We start from the raw sequence: 24,133 nt of genomic DNA, 5'->3' as shown, positions 1-24,133 counted from the left end.
AACTGGCACATGATGAGAATGATTTGACAACAACGGATACACAAATACTAAGAGAAATGGAAATTCCACATAACACGCATCCAAAAACAAGTTTCAGAAATCAATCTAAATTTTGTCCTGCATTACATCCAGGCAACAGAATTGATGCATTTCATGATTTTATCAATACGGAACTGGATAACATGAGGAACAACGATAACCAGAAAAAAGAAAACCTATCCTGGGAAGAGCGCCAAGCACTGAAATCTCTGAAAGAAAACCTGACAATCGAAATAAAACCCGCGGACAAAAGCGGAAATATTGTGATTCTCAATAAAATAGACTGCATAGAAGAAGCCTATCGACAATTGAACGATGTGAACAACTATACCAAATTGAAAGATAATCCCATGGTGAAAATGACGGCATTAATACACCAACAAATAAAACAATGGCAGGAGAAGGGCTTACTCAATCAAGAGGAAAAAACTTCCTAATAGTCCAAAATCCAACGACACCAACGATTTACTTTCTACCGAAAGTTCACAAACCTTTGCACAAACCACCAGCCCGGCCAATAATATCAAGCTGTGGGTCGCTATACGAAAACATTGCTTCATATGTAGACTATTTCCTAGCCCCAATTGTACCGACACTCAATTCCTTCATCAAGGATACTGGAGACTTTCTCCGAATCATTATGGAAACGGAATGGCAACCCACATATCTGCTAACCACAATTGATGTGGTATCGCTCTATACATCTATCGAACACCAACTGGGCCTAGAAGCTGTCGCATATTTTCTCAAACAACGACCAATTGGGGAACTCAATCATACAGCCATGCTTTTAGATATGATAAAGACATGTCTAACAAACAATGTGTTCCTCTTCAACAACGGAGTGTACTCTCAGAATCGTAATCGTGGAACTGCTATGGGAGTTTCCTTCTCTTCAAGCTATGCTAATCTCACCATGGGATGGTGGGAGAAACACATAGCTTGGAGAGAAGAAAACAATCCATATACCACTGAAGTGGTCTTTTGGTTGAGATTTATCGACAATCTCTTCCTATTGTGGAAGGGCACAAAGGAAGAATTGCTCCAGTACATAGCGATCTTGAATACGAACAATGTGGGATTACACTTTACATTTAACATCCAAGAAAAGGAAATTGATTTCCTCGACACCAAGGTATACATAAAAGAAAACAAAATACATACTACCCTCTTTCGAAAGAAGACCTCCACTAATAGCATCCTCCATGGAACTAGTTTCCACCCTGTGTCACTAAAGCAGAATGTACCCTATGGGGAATTCTTACGTATGAAACGTAATTGCTCAGAACCGATGGAAATGGAAGAAAAATTTGTAGAAACAACACAACGGTTCACACAGAGAGGATACAGTATTAAGACTATCAAACTTGGAGAACAAAGAGCAAGATAAAAGACAAGAACTGAAACTTTAATTGAAAAAAAGAAAGAAACAATCAAAGAAACAGAGGAAAAACCACGTCTCATCCTGACATACTCCAAGGAAAGTGCACAAATCAGGAAAATAGTCACGAAATACTGGAGTGTATTAAAAAAGGATCTGGACATTGGAAATACAATTGGGGATGCACCTCTAATTTCATTCAGAAAGGCACCATCTCTTGGAGATACTTTGGTCAACAGCCACTTCATGGACAAAAAAGAAGAATCATGGTTACAAAAGAGACAAAAAGGCTTCACAAAATGCATATCATGCCAAGCATGTAAGATCTGGAAGAATCTAAAGTCTCTGAATGACCCTAAAGGACAACCATTTGAAATCAAAAACAAAATAACATGTGAATCTCATTATGTTGTCTATTTGTTGGAATGTGACTGTGGCAAACGGTACATTGGATCCACTATATGTGCTCTCAAAAAACGGATGTTGGAGCACATTAGAGCGATACAAAATAAAGACCAAACATATGCTATGGCCAAACATTTGATGACTCATAAGAACAAAACCTGGCAAGATGTTAGATACTCAGGAATCGCAATGGTACCAGAGAATGAAAGAGGAGGGAACCGCCTACAAAAACTAAGACGTTTGGAATCAAAACTGATAATAAGATTCAAAACTAAAGTCCCGATCGGTCTGAACGGGGACGAAGAACTGTATGTACATTTATAAAGAGACTATGATACCTAAAAAGAAAGACTTTGAAAATATAAATCATGATTATGCCTTCCTATCATGTTTCCTATTTCTAACATACTCTAGAGTTGTAATCCATAGTCTGTTAAGATGGGAGACAGCATGAAGTATCTATTAACAAAAATGAGAATGAATTGTATATGAAATATTAGAAATATGACAATAAGACTTCTTTGCCTTGACAGTGCAAAACTGTTCTTCGGAATACGTTTTGGACTGAATTTAAATTGAATTAAGGGTCAGAATTGAAAAATAGCATGTACGGTAATATAAATGTCTATCGTTAAAGCTGCCCGGAATTTGAATTGTGCATGTTTTTAACAATTTCCCATACAAAGATACAAGCCACAGAAACACATCAATGATAAGCACTAAGCTATCACACATATATATGTATATATATATTCCTTGAGGAATTATTAAAAGAAGTTCCTTTAACAAATTGGGCACTCAGCCCACAACCACCTAAACAGCCGAATCAGGCTCTCCAATGTAATTGTCAAGCATATACAAACTTGTGGCTTGAAAATATGTAGGGAAAATGATAAATGGTTTTAAATAAGCCAAGTACAAACTACCCCCCGCCCCCACAATGCATCCTAACTGTCAAAGGGGGAAGGAGGGTATAAATAAAAGAAAGTGAAAACAGACTTGTAACTACCGTGATCAGGAACATTTATTGTTCGAAACGCGTAGGTGAAGGAAGTTTTTCTGAGCTGGATTAAACTGCTTTAATCATATGAGAAGAGTGCGGTGTATTTTCTGAATTGCTAGATAATAAATCACGAGTCTTGTCCTTGACTCGTCGCCTGCACCAGCTGACTGGCCGCTCCTCCTCAACCAAGGGACGTTTGCTTTGGAAATTATATATATATATATATATATATATATATATATATATATATATATATATTCAATCCGCTGATTTCATTCCGCCCGCCTGGGAAATGATGGGATCATGAATTTCTGATATATATATATATATATATATATATATATATATATATATATATATATATATATCTCAATATATATATATATATATATATACATATATATATATATATATATATATATATACATATATATATATATATATATATATATATATACATATATATATATATATATATATATATATATATATATACATATACATATATATATATATATATATATATATATATATATATATATATATATATATATATATCAGAAATTCATGATTCCATCACTTCCCAGGCGGGAGAAATGAAATCAGCGGACCCAGTGGATTTGGTAGGTAGATGTTTATTGAATCTTCCCTCTGTTACGTGTTTCGAGCACCAAGTGCCCTTGCTCAAACAGCGAATAACACGTCAGCCATACTTTTTTATAATTGCCCAGTGCTACACCCCCCTGTGGGTCACATGATCGCTTGTGTAGATATAGAAAAAATACTTGGTGGAGGTTCCACATTCCCTTCAAATATAAACAGTTTGTATGCCTCAACAATTGTAACCAAAGAATATAGTAACATTGTAACTATAAACACACTTAATATTCCAGCATCAATGCTTGAGTAAAGTGACAAGTGCAATGCTTCTAGATACAAAATGTCCAATAAAATGTTATATAGCCATTTCTATACAAGTATTAATTCATGTCACGTTTCATAAAATCCTATAAAAACATTACTGGCATTGACCTTGCACAATAAATACTCAAATTCAAAATTATAGTGCAAACTGCTATTGTGCAGAATATGTGTAAAAATATGCTAAGTGTGCAAATTTCTAGCAATGTAAACTGTCAATGAAGCAAGATGAAAAGATGTTTTCAACGGTATAGGAACGATTTTATAACTGCATAAATATATATACACATGTATCCAAACATTCCCATGAAATCGAGAAGAATTTGTGAGCAGAGGAGAGGAGAGTCGTCCATCCCTTAAATGAGTCGGGGCACACCTCAATAGTAAGTAAGTAAGTAAAAATGTATACAGCATGTGAATGCCTGATGGCGTCTTGGCGCTAATGCCCTGAAAAGAGGCCATAAAGTAGAGACCTGTTTGGAAAAGAATTAGAAAAGCCAGGTTTTTAACATCTTCCTGAATTCTGTCAGGTTTGGTTAGGATCTTAGATAGGTGGGCATAGAGTTTCACAATTTTCAAGCTTAGTAAGAATAACTCCTACTTGACAATACCTCATTATTAATTCTAGGGATGGCTACCAGCTTAGCGGAGCTGGACTAAAGATCACAGCTAGGCACATGCCAACAGAACATTTTTTGGAAGTACTGAGGGTCAGTCTTATGAAGCGTTTCGTGGACCAGGCAGAGGGCCTTAAATTTGATCCTCTTGTAAACTGGAAGCCAGTGAAGGCAAGAGATGCTTTGAGAAGCAAGACTAACTTTGGGGATTTTCAAAAGCAGCTGAACTGCTGCATTTTTTAAGGGATTGAAGCTTTTGCAGCAAGCGCTGCTGTATGCCCATGTGCAATGGATTACAATAGTAAATCTTTCAAACGACAAGAGCCACGATGACCATTTCCTGCAAATCTGGGTGAATGTAGGGAAAAACCTTTTTCATGATTCTACGCAGACAGAAGCAGGAAGATGTAACTTGATTAATTTGATTGGAAAAGCAGAGCTTTCCGTGGAACAGGACTCCTAAATTCTTAGCTTTCTGCAATGGTGTGGGGAGTGGGCCAAGATTGGAAGGCCACCAGAAGATGTTCCAGAAGGTGGCATGATTTCCAAATAGGAGCACCTCCGTCTTCTCGGAGTTTAATTTAAGACAGTTTTCCTTCATGCATATTACTATTGCGCCAACCAGTTCTTAAACTTATTGGTCACCTCATTGACATTAGGTGAGATCGACTCTACTACTTGAGGGTCGTCGGCGTAAGAAATAACAGAAAAACCATGAGATCGAATAATACAGTCAGCAGTCTCGGCAGGAGAATTTGGCATATTTATTTCTTGCCATGATAGAGATTTGCGATTCAAAAAGGGGGTGGTGATAGACAGAGTATCTGAATTAAGCAAGACACTCCTACCCAGTCAACATATCAGGGCTTGATCCATCACCGTTTTTTAGCTCACTGCACCATCCCAGCTCAGAACCTGGCTACATGCAAATTAGTCTGTCCCTGGCCCAGTGCATCATGGGAACAGGGCAGACCAAACTACACAGCCAATTCTTTACCAGAAAGGAAACAAGCTTCCGGGGACCGGTTTCTGGCATTACAGCCGTCTTCGGCCCGGCTTGCTTGAATCCTGATGGTGCAGTGAGCAAGGGACTCACATCTGAGTATACCCTTCCACACTTGTGGTGGCCAAAACGATTCAAAAAGGGGGTGGTGATAGAGATTTGCAGCACAAATGGCATGCAAGTGTGCCTAGTATTGTCTCATATCTATTCCCCTCTGCTACACAGGTGACTTCCCCCACAGCCAAGGAAAGAACCGTTTGGACGAAGGGTGACTGGCAGTGGACAGACTGATTTGCATATAGCCAGGTTCTGAGCTGGGATGGGGCAGTGAGATAAATAACGGTGATGGATCAAGCCCTGATCTTTGGACTGGGTAAGAGTGGTCTGCTCAATTCAGACACTCTGCTCATCACCACCCCCTTTTCTGAATCGTTTTTGGCCACTATAGGTGTGGCAGGGTATACTCAGACATGAGTCCCTTTCTCACTGCTCCATCAGGATTCAAGCAAGCCGGGCCGAAGACGGCTTAAATGCCAGAAACCGGTCCCCGGTAGCTTGTTTCCTTTCTGGTGAAGAATTGGCTTGGTAGTTTAGTCTGCCCTGTTCCCATGATGCACTGGGCCAGGGACAGACTGATTTGCATATAGCCAGGTTCTGAGCTGGGATGGGGCAGTGAGATAAATAACGGTGATGGATCAAGCCCTGATCTTTGGACTGGGTAAGAGTGGTCTGCTCAATTCAGACACTCTGTTCATCACCACCCCCTTTTCTGAATCGTTTTTGGCCACTATAGGTGTGGCAGGGTATACTCAGACATGAGTCCCTTTCTCACTGCTCCATCAGGATTCAAGCAAGCCGGGCCGAAGACGGCTGAAATGCCAGAAACCGGTCCCCGGTAGCTTGTTTCCTTTCTGGTGAAGAATTGGCTTTGTAGTTTAGTCTGCCCTGTTCCCATGATGCACTGGGCCAAGGACAGACTGATTTGCATATAGCCAGGTTCTGAGCTGGGATGGGGCAGTGAGATAAATAACGGTGATGGATCAAGCCCTGATCTTTGGACTGGGTAAGAGTGGTCTGCTCAATTCAGACACTCTGTTCATCACCACCCCCTTTTCTGAATCGTTTTTGGCCACTATAGGTGTGGCAGGGTATACTCAGACATGAGTCCCTTTCTCACTGCTCCATCAGGATTCAAGCAAGCCGGGCCGAAGACGGCTGAAATGCCAGAAACCGGTCCCCGGTAGCTTGTTTCCTTTCTGGTGAAGAATTGGCTTGGTAGTTTAGTCTGCCCTGTTCCCATGATGCACTGGGCCAGGGACAGACTGATTTGCATATAGCCAGGTTCTGAGCTGGGATGGGGCAGGGAGATAAATAATGGTGATGGATCAAGCCCTGATCTTTGGACTGGGTAAGAGTGGTCTGCTCAATTCAGACACTCTGTTCATCACCACCCTCTTTTCTGAATCGTTTTTGGCCACTATAGGTGTGGCAGGGTATACTCAGACATGAGTCCCTTTCTCACTGCTCCATCAGGATTCAAGCAAGCCGGGCCGAAGACGGCTGAAATGCCAGAAACCGGTCCCCGGTAGCTTGTTTCCTTTCTGGTGGAGAATTGGCTTGGTAGTTTAGTCTGCCCTGTTCCCATGATGCACTGGGCCAGGGACAGACTGATTTGCATATAGCCAGGTTCTGAGCTGGGATGGGGCAGTGAGATAAATAACGGTGATGGATCAAGCCCTGATCTTTGGACTGGGTAAGAGTGGTCTGCTCAATTCAGACACTCTGTTCATCACCACCCCCTTTTCTGAATCGTTTTTGGCCACTATAGGTGTGGCAGGGTATACTCAGACATGAGTCCCTTTCTCACTGCTCCATCAGGATTCAAGCAAGCCGGGCCGAAGACGGCTGAAATGCCAGAAACCGGTCCCCGGTAGCTTGTTTCCTTTCTGGTGAAGAATTGGCTTGGTAGTTTAGTCTGCCCTGTTCCCATGATGCACTGGGCCAGGGACAGACTGATTTGCATATAGCCAGGTTCTGAGCTGGGATGGGGCAGTGAGATAAATAACGGTGATGGATCAAGCCCTGATCTTTGGACTGGGTAAGAGTTGTCTGCTCAATTCAGACACTCTGTTCATCACCACCCCCTTTTCTGAACCAGTGCATCATGGGAACAGGGCAGACCAAACTACACAGCCAATTCTTTACCAGAAAGGAAAGAAGCTTCCGGGGACCGGTTTCTGGCATTACAGCCGTCTTCGGCCCGGCTTGCTTGAATCCTGATGGTGCAGTGAGCAAGGGACTCACATCTGAGTATACCCTTCCACACTTGTGGTGGCCAAAACGATTCAAAAAGGGGGTGGTGATGGACAGAGTATCTGAATTAAGCAAGACACTCCTACCCAGTCAACATATCAGGGCTTGATCCATCACCGTTTTTTTAGCTCACTGCACCATCCCAGCTCAGAACCTGGCTACATGCAAATTAGTCTGTCCCTGGCCCAGTGCATCATGGGAACAGGGCAGACCAAACTACACAGCCAATTCTTTACCAGAAAGGAAACAAGCTTCCGGGGACCGGTTTCTGGCATTACAGCCGTCTTCGGCCCGGCTTGCTTGAATCCTGATGGTGCAGTGAGCAAGGGACTCACATCTGAGTATACCCTTCCACACTTGTGGTGGCCAAAACGATTCAAAAAGGGGGTGGTGATAGAGATTTGCAGCACAAATGGCATGCAAGTGTGCCTAGTATTGTCTCATATCTATTCCCCTCTGCTACACAGGTAACTTCCCCCACAGCCAAGGAAAGAACCGTTTGGACGAAGGGTGACTGGCAGTGGAGGGTAAATGGAGAGAAGGGTCGGCAGATTGTGAAGAAATTCTCATTGAGTTTTGGAGAAATGGATGAAGTGTAACCAGAGATGCCCCTTAGTGCAACACAGGGAGCCGAGTGTCCCACATTAGGAACAGGAAGTAAGGAAAGGATAGAATTAGTTTTAGGGACCTGGGTTTTTAAAAGGCCCATGGAGAAGTGTGAGTGGGGCTGCACCCTCCTCCTCTCTTTGCAGCAATGAATGAGGGAAAGTTTCTTGCTGTCCCTTCTGAGGACCACATTCTTTAGCTGCGAACCAACTCGGAGCAAAGATAACTAAAATATGCCCCAGAAGCTGCAGACCACAGGATGGCTTTGCTGGAGCTTCACAGAGACTGGCTGTGTGAGCAGCTGCTAACATTGTATGGTGCAAAGCCAGGCTGCTGTGGAATAGAACAAAAGGCACATCACAAAAGGCACGCTGGTACTCAGCAGTACATTGTGTGTGTGTACTTGCTACTATGCTCTGACGACTTCTGCCAGTGCCCACAGGAAGGTGAAAGTAAATGAAATAGTGATATATTTCAAAAGAGGGCTTAAGAAACGCCAGGTGCAAAGATGGCAAGTGCCATTGTAGGAGTACATTAATAAGGCAAGTAAACTGTCACAGGGGTCTAAAAGGAAAACAAGAATGGTGCCCTCTGCTGCTGGAGGAAAGTTATTGCAGTGAGAGTATACCAAGGCCTTGAATCCGGGCATGAATGACGATAAGAGTGCGCTCACTGTAGTTCATGGGCACTAAGATGCACTGTGCATGTGCACACTGCTCCAGGTTTTGGAGAGTTTTCAAGGAAGGGGCATTTTGAATATGAAGTCTGTAGGAAAGCAGTTAACCCTAACAAAGGGTTCTGTACAACTGTAGAGAGACACTTCATCAAGGCGGAAATCTGCTGGAAAATGGTGCATTCACAACGGGCATTTCTCCGAACAGCCAAGACGGAACTCCTCACTAGGAGGGTCTACCAGTGTGCAGTCCATTGCCAATGATACTCCTAAAACAGACCATTAGATTCAGTGTATGTTCGAGACCTGAACAAAAAGTTGAGGATCATTAAGTTCATCTTTATATACGTGAACGTTTACATCATTAATTGAATGGATGTTGCTGAGGTCAGGTTGTTTTAGTGCACCTTGTTACCTTGCCATTTCTTAAAGAACATAGGATACAACTGCTAGTTCCAGAATTAGCATAGAACTTCTTGCCAAGCGGGCACAGGGTGATAACCTTTCTCAGCTGAGGGGTTATTCTGGCTCCTGATGTGGCAATTGGAGCTACATCACGGACACAAACTGATTTCCTGAGGACAGAACCTGAAACGACATTGATTGATTTCTATGAGCATCTCTGAACCTGTAATTTCATGTGCTTTGTGGTTTTCTTTGCAATCTCAAATTGTTATTAAATCTGATCTTTAAATGCATTTCTGTTCTTAGCACATTCTTGAGGCAGTAGATATGTGTTTTCACTAAATTACCTTTATTGAATCTGTCTTATTCCTTTGGTGATATTCTTTGTGCCTAGGAATCTATATTCATGGCTGATAAAGGTGCTAAGTTGTGTTGAAACAATTGTTTAAGATAACAATTATCTCTTGCAAGTCCTCATAGGATAATTGTTTATTTCCTGAATATTCTAGTCCCTTATAGCTCAACATAAGATCCATCGGAGGACCCATGTGATGATGGTAGCAGTTGGTAGTAGGCTCTAACTGTCAAGATGTAATTGATAAAGAGAGAATGGGACTGATGAATGTAGTTTAAGCTATACCAGAAAGAGTTAAGTAGTAAGTAAGCTTCCAGACCCACTTCCGTTGGATCAACCGCAGTGTGTAGCGCTGAAAGGGGAGTCCAAATTTTCTTTGTGTGTACGTACTAAGGTATTAAGGTGTATAATATTCTAGCTGGATAAGTATTGGACTCATGGTACTGAAAGTCTGGCTTCCTACTTGGCTGTGCATGGTGATGCAGCGGATCACATGAAAAAGTACCACTTAAAATAGACACACTGTAAAAGTGCAGGGCACACGTGTAATACACCACCTCCAGCTACTTTGGAAGCAAATGGAAGAAAATACACCACACCAAACAACTGGGGCTTGAAGCTGCTAGAAAGCAGCTGCACTACATTACACAGTTTAAAAATGTGCACTACAGCATGCAATCAGTGCTTCAGTACACAAGTGAGCCATGGGTGGAAAATGGCGGGTCACACAGCATGATGCACATGGGGGGAGGGAAACAGAAATCTACAGTCTAGTGTATACCCAGCCTAAAAGTGCTGAGACCTGCACTACTGCGTACACAGGATGGCAAAGGGATGGAACCTGGAGAACTGTGCATACTAGATGACATAAAGCTAGACGATGTGCACAAGGAAGGAAAGTCTGGTGCTCAGCAGTACAGTGTACAGTGAGTGCTAACATTGTGGAATACAGGTGACACAAGGGGAGAGCGTGTTGGGATCTGTCATACTTTGTCCACAGGATAGTTAAGTGCAGAATATGCATTGCAGAGTACACAAGAAAGAAATGTGGTGGAATTTCTAGAAAGAGAATCCTGGAACTAGCGCAGTGAGAACGTGCTGGGATTTGCACTATTATTTATGATAATGATAGTGAGAAAGTGCAGGACATTGTAGTATGGTGTACAATGTGTATAAGAGCCTGGATCGGTAGAACAAACAACAGCTACAAAAAGGAACAAAAAAAAACAAGGCTCCTTCATAACAGGATCAAGCAGGAGAAAGTTATAAAGAGACCCTAGTCAACAAGAGCTCCCATGCACTGCACGCATGTTGTAGAGAAAGGCAGTGTCCCTACAGAGGATTTACAAAGCCAGGTGCCCTCCACCTAGCAGGAGGAATGAGATTCCTCAAGAGCGTCTCATCATCCTCCCCTCTCGTCACTGAGCTGGAGCATGTTTTAACCCCTCCCCTGCTGATGACGGAACCGCTCCGTCATCAGCTGCGGTGGCGCTGTGCTGATGACGGAGCAGTTCCGTCATGGCCCGCCCGATGCTCCTGCGCGGCACGAATTCCGCGCCTGCGCGGAGCGTTCTATTGAGCGGGCGGGGCCATGACGGAACCACTCCGTCATAAGAACAGCGCAACCGACGCTGGTTCCGTCACCAGCATGTGCCCGCCGCTCTTCCGCCCCACCCCCTTGGAATAGCCGCCTCAGTGAAGGGGTTTATGTGGTTTGCCGGTGTCTACCTTGGCACTCAGCTTCTGCAAACTGGTTTTAGAATGAAAGATTCCATGGTCGCTTTTCTTCAACCTATGGGCAAAAAGGAGAGAGAGAGAGAGAGAGACAGAGAACTTCATTATCAGTATTCTTTTCGCCTCCTAGCACATCAACAACCAACAAAGAAATAAATAGTTCACTTAACCTTATGCAACCAAACTTAGGATAGGTAAGTTTAAAGAGCAGTCACATATCGCCAAGCACACACCATAAAAACTGGGAATCTCAACACCATGAAGCTCCTCTCTTAACCTCCTACGTTTGATAATTGAAGATACAGAAATAGGCCCAACAACCTTGTGAATCACCGTATTTAGCCATTTGAACCAGGGTCACTGGTCTTCCATCCTTTTTAACCTTGTTTAAAGGTTAGTGATTTTGCATCCCTAAACCGCAATCTTTTGAAAGTATTCATAAATCACGTTCCGCCACTCCATCTCTAAATCTTAATCCAATTTATTGAATGACTTTCACTAGTCCTTCTGACTCAGGTTTTGAACCCACACACAACATTCTTATTCTGTGCGCAGCTCTTTATTCACTTAACAACCTTCAAATAATAGGTAATGTATTTCTACGTTTAGGTATCATGCCCATACCCCACAAACTTCTGTTGCACTGTGAAGATAACTTATTCCTCTACATTCAGCTACTTAAGTCATATAGCAAAAAAAGTATACTGTTTGAGACTCACTAGAGCATCTGTAGATACCGTGTCCACACACCACAACACCTGATACAGTTCATGGACCACTAATCCCTCTACATTCAGGTATTCCACTCATTCACCACAAATGGCTTATACTATGCAAATATCTGTAGTGCCTTTACATTCAGGCACTACATTCATACATCACAACCTTCTTATACTGTGAACATTTACACACTGTATGCATAACCCACAAGGTTTTAATACAGTGTGAGAACACTTATCCCTCTACATCCTAACATCATGTTTTTATACTATGCGAGGCTACCTAGTTTCTCTACACAACCATGCACCTCAACGTTCTGATATAGTTATTGATCATTAGCCACTCTATGATAAAAGTTTCATGCTGAAAAATCAACCTCGACTAGTCTGTGATGGCCAATAGCGTGGAAAAGGTGGTCTTCACCTGGCCTCAGCATCAGCTGCCTTCTCGCGGGCGACTTCGCTGACCCGCTCCAGCTGTCCATAGCGCTTCTTGTTCTTGGTCACTTCCCTTACAGTCTCCAGAAGTTCTGCCTGCACCCTCAGAAGCTGTTCCATACTCTGAGGACAGAAAGAGTTAAATGTGAGCAAAAGCAAAATCCTAAATGTGACCAAAAATAAAAATGACTGGGAGTGATACTGTCAAGACTCCCAGAGTGTGCTGCTCTAGAAGGACCACAATGGAGACCATAGTCTAGAGTCATGGTTGGTAAGAGCAGAGGCTAAACCTGATCTCACTGGCTACTCACATGAAAAGTCTGAGCTATTACTGAGCCAAGGGCACAAGTATTTGCTGCTGGCCTGTGACTGTCTGCTGCTGTGCTACTGATATGCTGAGCTCATTCTCATGAGCAGTGGTGCTAAGTATAATGTCATTATCTGCTTTTGTGTTGAGTTGACTGTGATTAGTCTGCTGCTGCAGTGAGTTTACTGTCACTAGGTGTTGCTGTGCTCGTGTTAATAAGAACTGATTCACTGTTATGAGGAATTCAATGTGGAGATTATGGGTAGACAGAATTACTGATAACAGTTGGCGTTAGACTCCTCAAAATTGGAAAATTACTGTGAAGGCTTGAATTTACTGTGCAGAATACCTCAAAATGTTCCTTTTTCTGAGGTGTTTAACGTGGATATTTATCACCTTTTGTGACCAGGTGATAAAGGTCTGAAAGAACTTTGCAGTGTAGGGAGAGAGAGGCTGGCGGGAGGGTGGAAGAGGTTAGGGGTGGATACTTCTAGCAGGTGGCAACATTACATGCTCCTCTTATGCTTTGGCAGAAAGGCAGACGGCGGGCAGGGAACAGGTCTGGGCTGCAATGCAGCCCTTTGTCAGGGAGAATTTACCAGACAGATTTTTTCAGTCAGTAAAATCAAACTCGGTGTTTCCACACTTGAAAAACCAGGTGCATAAACACCGGGCCACTGATAACTGTTTGGAGCAGAAGTCTACATGGGAAATCCAACTTGTAATTGGGGCTTACGAGTCCTACTAGTTGCTTCAAGGAACAGAGTAGGCCACAGCTAAAGCAGATGATGAAATAGGGACCACGCTGAGGGCCCAATACCCATAATGTCTTATTGAATGATTTTGTTCTATGCTTCATTTAGGGCTGTTCAAATCCTTCTATCATTGAATTTCCTTTGAGACTGCACTGCATTCCACCAGCCCAGAATGTCCCACTTCTGTCTGTGATAAGTTTCCTTCTAGAACGTAACCATTCTACTTGGCCTGTTACTGCTGAAGTTATATGTTAGGAAATAATGAACATGATTTCAAAGTGAAGATAGTCCAAGACCAATACCTTGAATTTGATTATGACCTCACAGAGAGGCAATGCAGCCTGACCAATGACAGCCTGATGCGGTCTTGTGTTTTTTAGCTCAAACATAAGAAACCTTGGTATGGGCAGAGCCATCGCTTTTAGCAACCTCCAGGTAATGGCAAGTTAGGGCAAGATGTTCTTGGCCAGTTTACATAGACAGTGGCAGGTTTTGGCCACCTATATAATTGTTTTCTCCAGGAGATGCTTATGATTGGATTTGTGGAGTTTGTCCACCGTAGCTGCTGTATCTCTGTCTTTGACTCAGTGACCAATTTGCTCACTGTCACAACCAAGTCACTCCATTTAGGTTCTTGACTCTCCGCTGTAGCGAGCTTGAACGGTCGAGGCATATGCAAAGGCATGGAGGCAGTTTTATTATACAGCATCAAAAAGTAAATAACACCCAAACTGATTACCCGACAAGTGTTACATCTTCATAGATGAACAGGACTTGTATTTACCAGTCAGCAAACTGAAAATTTACAATTATGACACACAACAAAAACACAAGTATTTCTAGCACCGACATATGTTTATTGTGTGTATGTGATAGATATTCAAAATACCTAGACTTAAAAAAACCACAAGAATGTTAGAGGGGCTACGTGGAGGCAAGTGCAATCACACGCAAATAATACACTTTTGGGGGGGGGAAGTATTGACAGGCATAACTTAAAACACTCCTAGGTACTATAACTCCGACGACAATCCTCATGTGTAGGCCAGTCGACAATGCACACCCCCTTCACACTACAAGAGGGTTAATAATATTTCAGCTACTTCTAGGGGCCAAACTTGCGATTCAGTCACACTGGGGACAAATGGAACCTCCAACACATCTCCACTGGCTACAGAGACCATGTTGTTTACTGTGGTGTAAAAAAGCAAGAGAATTCCCAAAAGCTACAGGGTCCAGCAAATGGGTACCTAAATAAGGATCACAGAAGCCATACCTGTCCGTAGACATTGAGAGTACTTAGGCTGGTTTACCAGACTCAATATGCACAACATAGGAACATGGGAAAAAACTTGTAAACATCAGCTCCGAACTGTGAGAGGAGTGAGTGGCTGGGACGAGGAGGGTGGTGGAGAGGAGTTAGGTTGGAATCTATCTAGTTTTGGATTGATAGGCGGGCATGGTCACTTTTTTCATGTTTACTTAAATTCTCAATTGAAATGGATTGAAACATTCATTCCAGTCCTTTAGTCAACGTTACAATCTCATTGAGGAGCATTCAGGAGAGCCCTGAAGATCTGGCATTAATGAACCCACTCCTCAGACTCTGAGACAGAAGAGTTGTTTCTGCACAGCGAGTCAGCAGACCTTACTGTCATTTTTTGCTGCAACCCGGTTGAATCTACCACTAATATGTGATCAACTGAAAGGCACAGACTTTCGTAAGATTTAGGTTTATAATGGTTTCGCAAAGAGAAGGAACACAGCTCTACATAAGCATTATGGCGCTGGTGGACTGGAAAACGGCAGCAATCCCTGTGTAGTGTAGGTCATCGACCTCCAAGGAGGCACCACCTGGGACACTACGAATACAATGTGCAAAGAAAACTAATATATAAATCGCTGTGGTTGGTAGTAAGATTATACCCAGGGCAGGACGTTGATCCATGTCAGTCTATCCATACCCCTAGATTAAGGCATGTGATCTTGATGTGTCCATGACACAGGGTTAAAAGTAGCACTTCAAGGGGCATATTTACAAGCCCCTTGCGCCACCGGAGCCTCACAGGTGCACTAACAGGGTTTGTCAACCCAACATCCTTCAGGTGATGTCAACAGTTGGGGGGGGGGGGTGGAGCACACTGCCTTCATGCACCAGTCCTTCCATTGCATTTTGGTGGATTCAGTGTTCAACAGCGTTCATACTCACAATGAAGCAAGTGTTTGCCGCCCAGTACTGGCACAGCTAGTGCTGAATATCTTTGGGCACGTGTTTTGTGCTAACTGGCACTCATAGGCAGGGAGCGGTCTACTAATTTGGCGGTGCTTTTCAAGCCATTTTCAGTATTTCAGGTTTATTACCACTCCAAGCTCACAGATGCAATCAGAGCGCTTGCCAACCCAACGTCTTTCTAGAGATGTCAACGGTGAGGGAGGGGAGCAATGGAGAACTTAAGCTCGTCTGCCAGCAGTGTGCTCCCGCCTCCCAAGTAGTCTTATAGCTCTGCTGCACGTGATTAGACTGACGAGCATTGGGACGACGACGCACCCTTTGCAGTGGTCCTAACCTGATGAAATACAAGCAGCATTTCAAGCAGCCCAACCTGAGCAGCCATTTCCCGTTGACGTCCAACAATCACCCAGAAACACATGTTACGGAATACACAGAAATGCCAGCACTGGCGGTACCAGCTGATGGTGAACACTTCCTTGATTGTGGCTGAATATATTACCATAAGGCAATGGGGACCTAATGCTGACTTGCAAGCAGTATGCCCCCCCACACACCCAAGTTTCAATAAAGATCATCTGGGAGTGATGAGACTAACAAGGCCTCGGGCACACCTGCTACATGCTATAATGCAGTGTGGTACTTATGCTGATTTGCAAGCACTATTTCCATCCCACAATATCTTCCCCGACGTATCAACACTAAAGAGACTGGGAGGCTGCCTAGCCTAGCGAGCCGTGTGAGAAAACTAATACCAGAGACTATCGGTGGTCTCCCCACCCTACTATCGTTCAACAAGAGGCATAAAAACAGTCCAACCAAATACAAAAAAACACAACACTTCCAACATGAAATACCCTTAGCCCTCCCACCAACAAAGATGTTCTTTTTTAGTTCCAGACCTCCTCCTACAGATAGCATCTCAGTATGTGTACCTCCATCACCCCCCGGCCCAAGAGTGAGTAAAGACCGACAAGCCTTCAAGCCAAATTTAGTCCTGATAACAGAACACTCTCAAGTACTTAGTAATATGTGTGATTTCTTTAAATTTGTATGCTAACAGGGACAAGCACAGTTTCAATACTAGTCTACATTTTTCACCTCGTCCAGCCAGCATCATTGATACCTTTCCATACTCAACACATCCCCCATGTGATAAAGCAATGCTCTGTTGCTGTGTACACCTTCAGTCTCTCATAGTCACTTGTTTGGTGGCACACAGTAACCTGAAGGTCCTTCAGGGATCTTACAGGAAATGAAAGTTGATCGGCTACTCCTATTTTTATATATCCCGGAATTCTAATAAACTTGGTGTAGAACTAAAGGTCAATGTCATATAGAACTTTCTACTAATATTTCTGGGAGTTTGAGTCAATGCTGCAATAAATGGAGGTGGGAGGCAATATTCCACATTTCCTCCAACAGGACTCACTCGTATGACTGTCTCTCCCACCTAAATATCCTGCTTGGCGTGTAATACCAATAAGTAACAATTTCAATCAATGTTTCCTTCATGTCCGAGCTAAACACATCTGTTCTGTGTCAGAGAAACTCTCCCCTCATTCTCAAACTACCAGTGTTCTCCAAGCTCAGCTTCCTGTCTTGTCTGGCCTGCCATTATAAACGGAGGGTGTCCCTAATAAGGACCTTGTAGACTATGAAGTGCTTATCATCAGCTGTGGTCAGGAGCGATCTTGCAGACAGTGTCAGTAGTCTGCTTACCAGATTTTTCAACTCTAATAGGTGACCCCGTGTTATTTCTGTACATAGCGCAGCTTTTCATTATCAGCTTATTATTATTCATTCATAACTAGCTTGAGTTATTTAAGACTTTCAGTGTCCAAAGCGCTCCCCAATTTCTTACAGCCTTCCTTTTGCCAGTCTACATATTGACCCGGTTCGATACTCAGAGAGAAGTCAGAGTTACCGATGAAGGGAGTAAACAGGATGGATAGGAGGAATGTCCCTTCTTCTCATTACCAGGTCCACTGAGGCTGCCATTGACCTCCTAACAGGTAAAGAATACAAACCATGCGATCTGTATTTTTTTGGGTAGCCAGACAACCTTCTAAATGTGTTCCCCGGCAATCAGCTGATCAATAAAGCACTGCGGCTTTTCGCTCGCTTTTGTACCCGACTCGAGGATGCAATGCAGATGTGGTGCATGATAATAAATGAGTATGTGAGGAACACCAAGGCACTCCTCCGTCGTCTGTTTTAACTTTTTGTGTGCCACTACTTTTGCCACCTTCCCTCCCCAGATAAAAATATTAAATATTCGTTGGACTTCCTTTAGGGAGCTTCTGGGGGATGGAGAAGTAACTTTCGAGTCAAATATAGATGTCTGGGCAAAGTTATCATTTTCAAAACTCCCAAGCCAAGAAAAGCCCGCGATATGCCACTTTTGCAGGTCTGACCTAAAGGAGCACAGAAGCCAGGTATAGTTTCATGGGCAGTATCTTCTAAGGAAGGTAATATTTTAATCCCAAAATATGTAAATCTGTTTCTCTGCCCAGGCTAAAGGGACCTTTAAACGAAGGTTGGTCTCCTGATCAACTGGGGTGGTCAGATTCACTAGTTGGGATTTCTGTAAATTAATTTTAAACCCCCTAAGTGAAATCAACTCTTTCTAGTTAATCTAAAAGGTCTTGACCATGTTCGTTTGTGGACCTCTTCCAATTCTTTAATCTGTGCTTTAGGTGCTTCTCTTTTTTCTTTCCTGTCTTTATTAAGCTTAGCTGAAAAGAAAATTAGGTGCCCTCAAATAAAGGTCTTTAGGATGTCCCATAGTATGTGGATCTTGTTGCCTTATTGTTATTCTCTTTAGGAAACGTCTCCAGGGACCCTGTAATTTCTGTTACATTGTTCTTATCAAGCAATAAGTTTGCCTGCATCCTTCATCTTCTTCCCCTCTTCCCAGACTTAGGGACCTGGAGAACTATGTAGACTGGGGCAAGGTCAGACACTGTCTTTATTCCTATATCAGCTTTCACAATCTTGTCCCCTATATAGAGGGAGCCAAAAAGCAGTACAAATTAGCAAATGTCTAGTGTACAGATGAGAAGAACGTAAAATTCCTCTGTTAACTGCATGGACCGTCATATATCTGAAAGGCTAATGTTTTGCAGCCACACTTTCGCTCCTTGTGAAACCTCTGCAGTGTATTCCATTCTCAGCACAAATCTATCAATCTTATTCTCCATGACTGTGTTAAGTTCTGTACCTGTTAGGAGATCTTTGTCCTGAAATTGAGCGGTTAGGGGAAGAGTTGTTCTCCAAACGATATCTTGGCCTTCACTGGTTGCATATATGGCAGCTACTGTGAATATTTACCCTTTCGTGACCATTTTAAGAGCCATAGCTCTTCTATTAAGATCAATAACCATATCCTTAACCTCCCCTGTAAAAGTAGAAGATAGGATTATGGCCACTGCCTTTCTCTTCATGTAGTAGAAGGAAAGGTATTGACGCAGCAATCATTTAGATCGTAATAGGGGCCAGCCTCTTTTGATTAAGGGATCTCTTGTCGTAAGAATATATGGTTCTTCGAATCCTTCAGGAAAAAAAGGGCACAACAAGTCTCTTAGCCAGGCCGCGAAGGCTCTTATATTCAAGCTTATGATCTTTATTGAGGCACCCATTATGCTATCCAGTGAGCCGAGAGAGTTTATCTAGATATATGGCATAACACAGCTGACTGAAAAAATAGGAGTGTATGGGATGCAGATATTCTAGCTACATGCACACATCGGCCTCCTGCCTTCCCTCAAACCCTAATTCCCACATTATTCAAGTAAGCCCACAACTAAAAACAGTGAACATAACCTTGCCAATCCCACCATTCCCCAATGGGATAGGGAGCTTAGTCACGTTCAGTTGAGTCAACCTTTCTCTTGTGACCAATATGAACCATCTTCACTGCCAGCATCATGCTCGTATGAGCGATCCCCTCCGACGCCAGGACTCATGTACTGGTAAAGAAAAAATGAGAAACAATGCCATCACAGGGCCCTGCATCACCCCTTCACCGGGCATTGTTCTTTACACACTTGTGCAGTCCTTCATGTCTCTTGGGTAGCTGGTTACGAGCTCGCCTCCCAAAGTTGCGAGATAAACGCTCTCCTCTCCGGCACAATGACTTAAGCTGTGGTTTGACCTTATTCCTTTTATGATGTACAGTCTGCCATCGAGAGGATCTAGCCTTGCTGGGATCAGTTCATTGCATCCCCTGGCGAAGCGGATCAGTTTACTTCCTCAGCAACTTCCAATCCTAATGTTTTTTGTGACTATGGGCCAGATGTATCAAAGGGTTTTACCCATTCTGTGTCTATGGGAAAATGTGTTCATACATATGGCCCTTAGACAGGAAGTAAACTTGATGACAGGATCCTTCCCATGAAAAAAATTATTCTGAAGGGATAAGCTCCATGAGTACTTGACCCCAATATTTCTTAAAAAGGAAGTAATTGGCTTAAATTCTCTACTCTTCTGAAAGGTGATTGCAGAAAGGTCTTCAAATATATTAATGAGATGCCCTTTGAAAGTGATAAGACTCAGTTATCGAGGTGCTGACATAATAGCCTACTTTTGTCGGAAGTAGTAAACGCAGGTTAAAATATCTGACAGGTTTAAATATCCTATTTATTAGATACAGCCATACTTACAATCTGGCCAAGGAGCACTCACACCGTCTCTTGAGAGGTCCAAGCACCCCCACTAACCAAACCCGCTCCACTCAAAAGTCTTGCAGAATAGATGTCACCATGGGCTGGGCAAGCAAGAAGAAATTGTGGCAAAGGCCCCCGCAGTCACAGCACTACTGCCAGCCGGGTGTCATAAGAATCCATGCCCTGTAGCAAACTCCGTACATCTCGCTCAAGAGTCGTAGTTGCAAGGGGGCCACACATGCTCCTGCCACCACGCATCAGTGATGCACACTGCAGCCCCAACACACTCCTGCAGGGATCCTCCCAGTTCCCCCACCTCGCAGCATAAGGGCTCTCTTGTGTTGGGTGTGGGGAAACAGCTGGGCCAGAGATCTCCAGATCACTCTTTGTGGCCAAACAATGTCAACAGATCCCTGTGCTTCCTCCACTCAAGGACAGGAGTCGCTCCACTTTACCCACGGTCCGTTCTTCAGAGTAATCTCCTTGAACCCCTTCATTCAGGAAATCAGTAAGAGCACACTTACACTCTAACGCCTGTGCTACTCTTTCATAAACAGGCACTCACACTGTTGCCTACACGCGTTATCATGGACCAGCCTGCCCCACCTCTGGGGCAGAGGTTCCAACCTATCGTCGGCCAGGATGGGCCCGCGGCCGGACTGGGAATCGAAACTGGCCCTAGCAAACTGCATGGCCGGCACCCGGGGGTGGGAGGGGGTTTGCTAGGGCCGGTTTCGGCCGATTTTGTTACACGGGGCCATTATTGCCATCCCCTGGTAACAAGAATGGCCCCCAGGGGCCCAAAACTGGTCCCCACCCTGGTGGCCCACTGGGGAAACGCCCGGTGCCCGCTACAGCCAGTCCGGCCCTGGATGTGCCAGTCTACAGGACTCTAGGGCAAAGTCTGCTCTGACTTCAAAAACTATGGATTTAGGCAAAGATTTCTGAACTGGGGTGAATGTATGACATTGTTCGGCATTCTGTCCATCAATTGTTCTTTTTCCAACTGGCTTCATCCCCAGCAGGGCCGGCAGCTCCACGTCATTGGAGGCCGAGAAATGTTTGCAGCAGACACTACGTAGTCAAAGCAGCTCAGGCAATAAAGCACTCTGATGCCTCCAGGCCAAGTCGGCACTATATAAAATCACAAAATAAACTAAAATCACAAGTGGCTTCAAATAGATTACAGTCCTCAACTAGGCCTCACTTCCCACCGGCTGTGGCGTACACTCTGCATCCCTTACTGGTGGTCCAGCATTGTGGGACTCATTCTGGTGACCCTATCAGTGGGACGAGAGTGGGCCACCAGAATGAGTCCCACAATGCTGGACCCGCCACCAGTCCTCCCAGTGAGGCTACAAATCGCTCCCCAGGGCACCTATCTAGGCTGCTTTAGGCCCAGGCAGGAGAGAGACGGTGTCTCACTGCATCAGCTTCTTGACCCCGCCCCACCGCCATAAAATAATCACTCTTCTTTTGTCACGACAGATCGCTCAACTTCAGGTCACAACAAATCTTTTTTTGTTTTGATCCATACTTTATATAAGTCAAAAATTATTTCACATAAACAATATGATTAAAAATAAAGTTGTAAACACATTCATAGGAACAATTTAATAAAAAGCTGGGTCCGAATCCGAAACTTACAAATAATTAAGTGCAGCCTTTAAAGTTTTACATTTTAACTTGCAACATAAATCTCAAAGACACCTATGTCTTACCACACAATGTAGTGCAATAAAACGTATTGCGTAGAATCGCCACATAATTCATTTGGTTTTTTTTCTACTGCTGCCTGAATCCTTGACCAAAACGTTGTATATGCGCCAAGCGCTTTGCTTAGTACTGGCTGGTGACAGGGAACAACGATCTGGCCTATAGGCATCCACATGGGGGACAAGCAAAGACCAGAGGCAAAAACATCAAGCTGGCCAATGGGTCTCGGGCGAGAAGGCGCAATAACCAGGCCAGTTTAGAGCAAAGGCTGCTTTATTAGCACTGGTATGCAGCTGACAACGTATGCACAGTACAACATATGTTAAATTGCCCAACCTCCCTAATACAATATTCAAACTAATTCCTGCCATCCTTAAGGCTCCCCAACATGAACAAAATTCCCAGCAACCATCCAAACCTTTCTATCCATCGCCCTATCATTTCATTCTCCATCCATTCACTTGAGCTTCAACCATCACTCACCTATACACTCTCTGCCAAGGTATGCCCTCCCATGCCCCAACCCAGTTGCGCCCCATTACATGATCCCTATGCTTTCTGTCACCTGTCCCAAGACACAACAAAACTACCCAGCTACACCCCACAAACCAATAGAGCATGCCTCAAAGGAGTCAATATTAATAATACAAAACCATAGGGAGAGAGGGGGCAAAATATGACCCACCACTAACATGCTAACAGGACTACAGCGTACGCCACTGGAATTCCAAAGTGGATTCAACCAGCCTAACTGCACTTAAGCTCCTCCTTGGGGACCCCACCGCCAATCCGAGGCCTTCTATGGCCTAGACTGCGCTACCTGCCCGAGTCAGCCTGGGGTGGAGGTCCCTTAAAAAGACACCCTCTGGAGCCCACATTTCTACGAGTTCTCACATTTACTATCTAGATGCTATTACATAGAATGGCGAATTTTTCCGCCCAATGAAGACTGTCAATCCAAGAAAGGAGCTAGTAATGCCCGGGGAAAGGGAAACGCTTGATGTTTTAACAAGCCACTGTTCAATTATTCATTCAGGTTCTCCACCCTGCTCGTTATATCTAAACTGAAGAATGACAGCAGTTTATTTTTAGATGTAATGGTGTATTCCCTATCAGGTTTATCCCAAGCCAGGGTCCTGCATCTTCCTGCTCACCTCAACCTACCTTCTTCAGCAGGTGCTCCTTCGCAGTCCGCGCCGTTTTCGCAGCTTCTGTTGTCAAGTTGCGGTAGTTTTCCGAAGCAGCCACTCTGGCTTGACCGTGGGAAGCTGTGCCTTCTACCACCGATTTCCACACTGCAAAGACACTCCTGCAAGGAACATGGGTGGCAGGGTTAACGAGGCTTGCATCCTGAGGCTCGAACGGGAGAGCCAGCATACCAGCATCATCCCACCATCCATAGGGGTGAGACTGGGCAACAATGCTTATCCCTGCTCCAGTGAAATTAAGGGCTAAATAAGGCACAGCACACAGCTCTTAGCACCCACCACAACAAAGACAAGAGAATATTGTTGGCTCTCACCGGTTTCCGTTGGTCTCGTTTTTGCCACGATGCCAATCTTTCTTCAGATACTGGATGGACAGCCTCTGCAGGGCCTAAAACCACAGGCATGGTAAGAGTGGCTCTCTCCTGCTCCTCCCCCTTTATTCAACATGCAAGCTTTTCAGGGACTGGTCTGTTTTTCCCTAAGGAGTGTATTTTTTTACAAAGCAGGGTCACGCCATGTTACACATAGATGTGGAAGACCAGAATCTCTGGGTAGACAGGTGGAACGCTACATGAATAATAAAAACATTAATGGTCAGGAACCGACACCAAAGATGAAGAGCAGCACCAGCGGTCACA

At 43.8% G+C, this 24,133-nt stretch overlaps 1 protein-coding gene across 1 annotated transcript in view; it reads right to left on the bottom strand.

Annotated features, from left to right (window-relative positions):
- FCHSD1 (FCH and double SH3 domains 1) overlaps positions 1 to 24,133 on the bottom strand; it is a 309,094-nt gene that overhangs the window by 236,643 nt on the left and 48,318 nt on the right. Inside the window, exons 4-7 of the mRNA XM_086931360.1 lie at positions 23,810 to 23,883; positions 23,452 to 23,596; positions 12,599 to 12,735; positions 11,450 to 11,513 (exon numbers count right to left, since the gene is read on the bottom strand). Of these exons, the coding sequence (XP_086787486.1) occupies positions 11,450 to 11,513; positions 12,599 to 12,735; positions 23,452 to 23,596; positions 23,810 to 23,883 (420 nt within the window). The remainder of the gene's footprint in view (positions 1 to 11,449; positions 11,514 to 12,598; positions 12,736 to 23,451; positions 23,597 to 23,809; positions 23,884 to 24,133) is intronic.

This window comes from Lissotriton vulgaris, chromosome 7 (assembly GCF_964263255.1).
Source record: "Lissotriton vulgaris chromosome 7, aLisVul1.2, whole genome shotgun sequence".
Taxonomy (NCBI): Eukaryota; Metazoa; Chordata; class Amphibia; order Caudata; family Salamandridae; genus Lissotriton; species Lissotriton vulgaris.
This window is presented reverse-complemented; position numbering and strand designations above follow the sequence as displayed.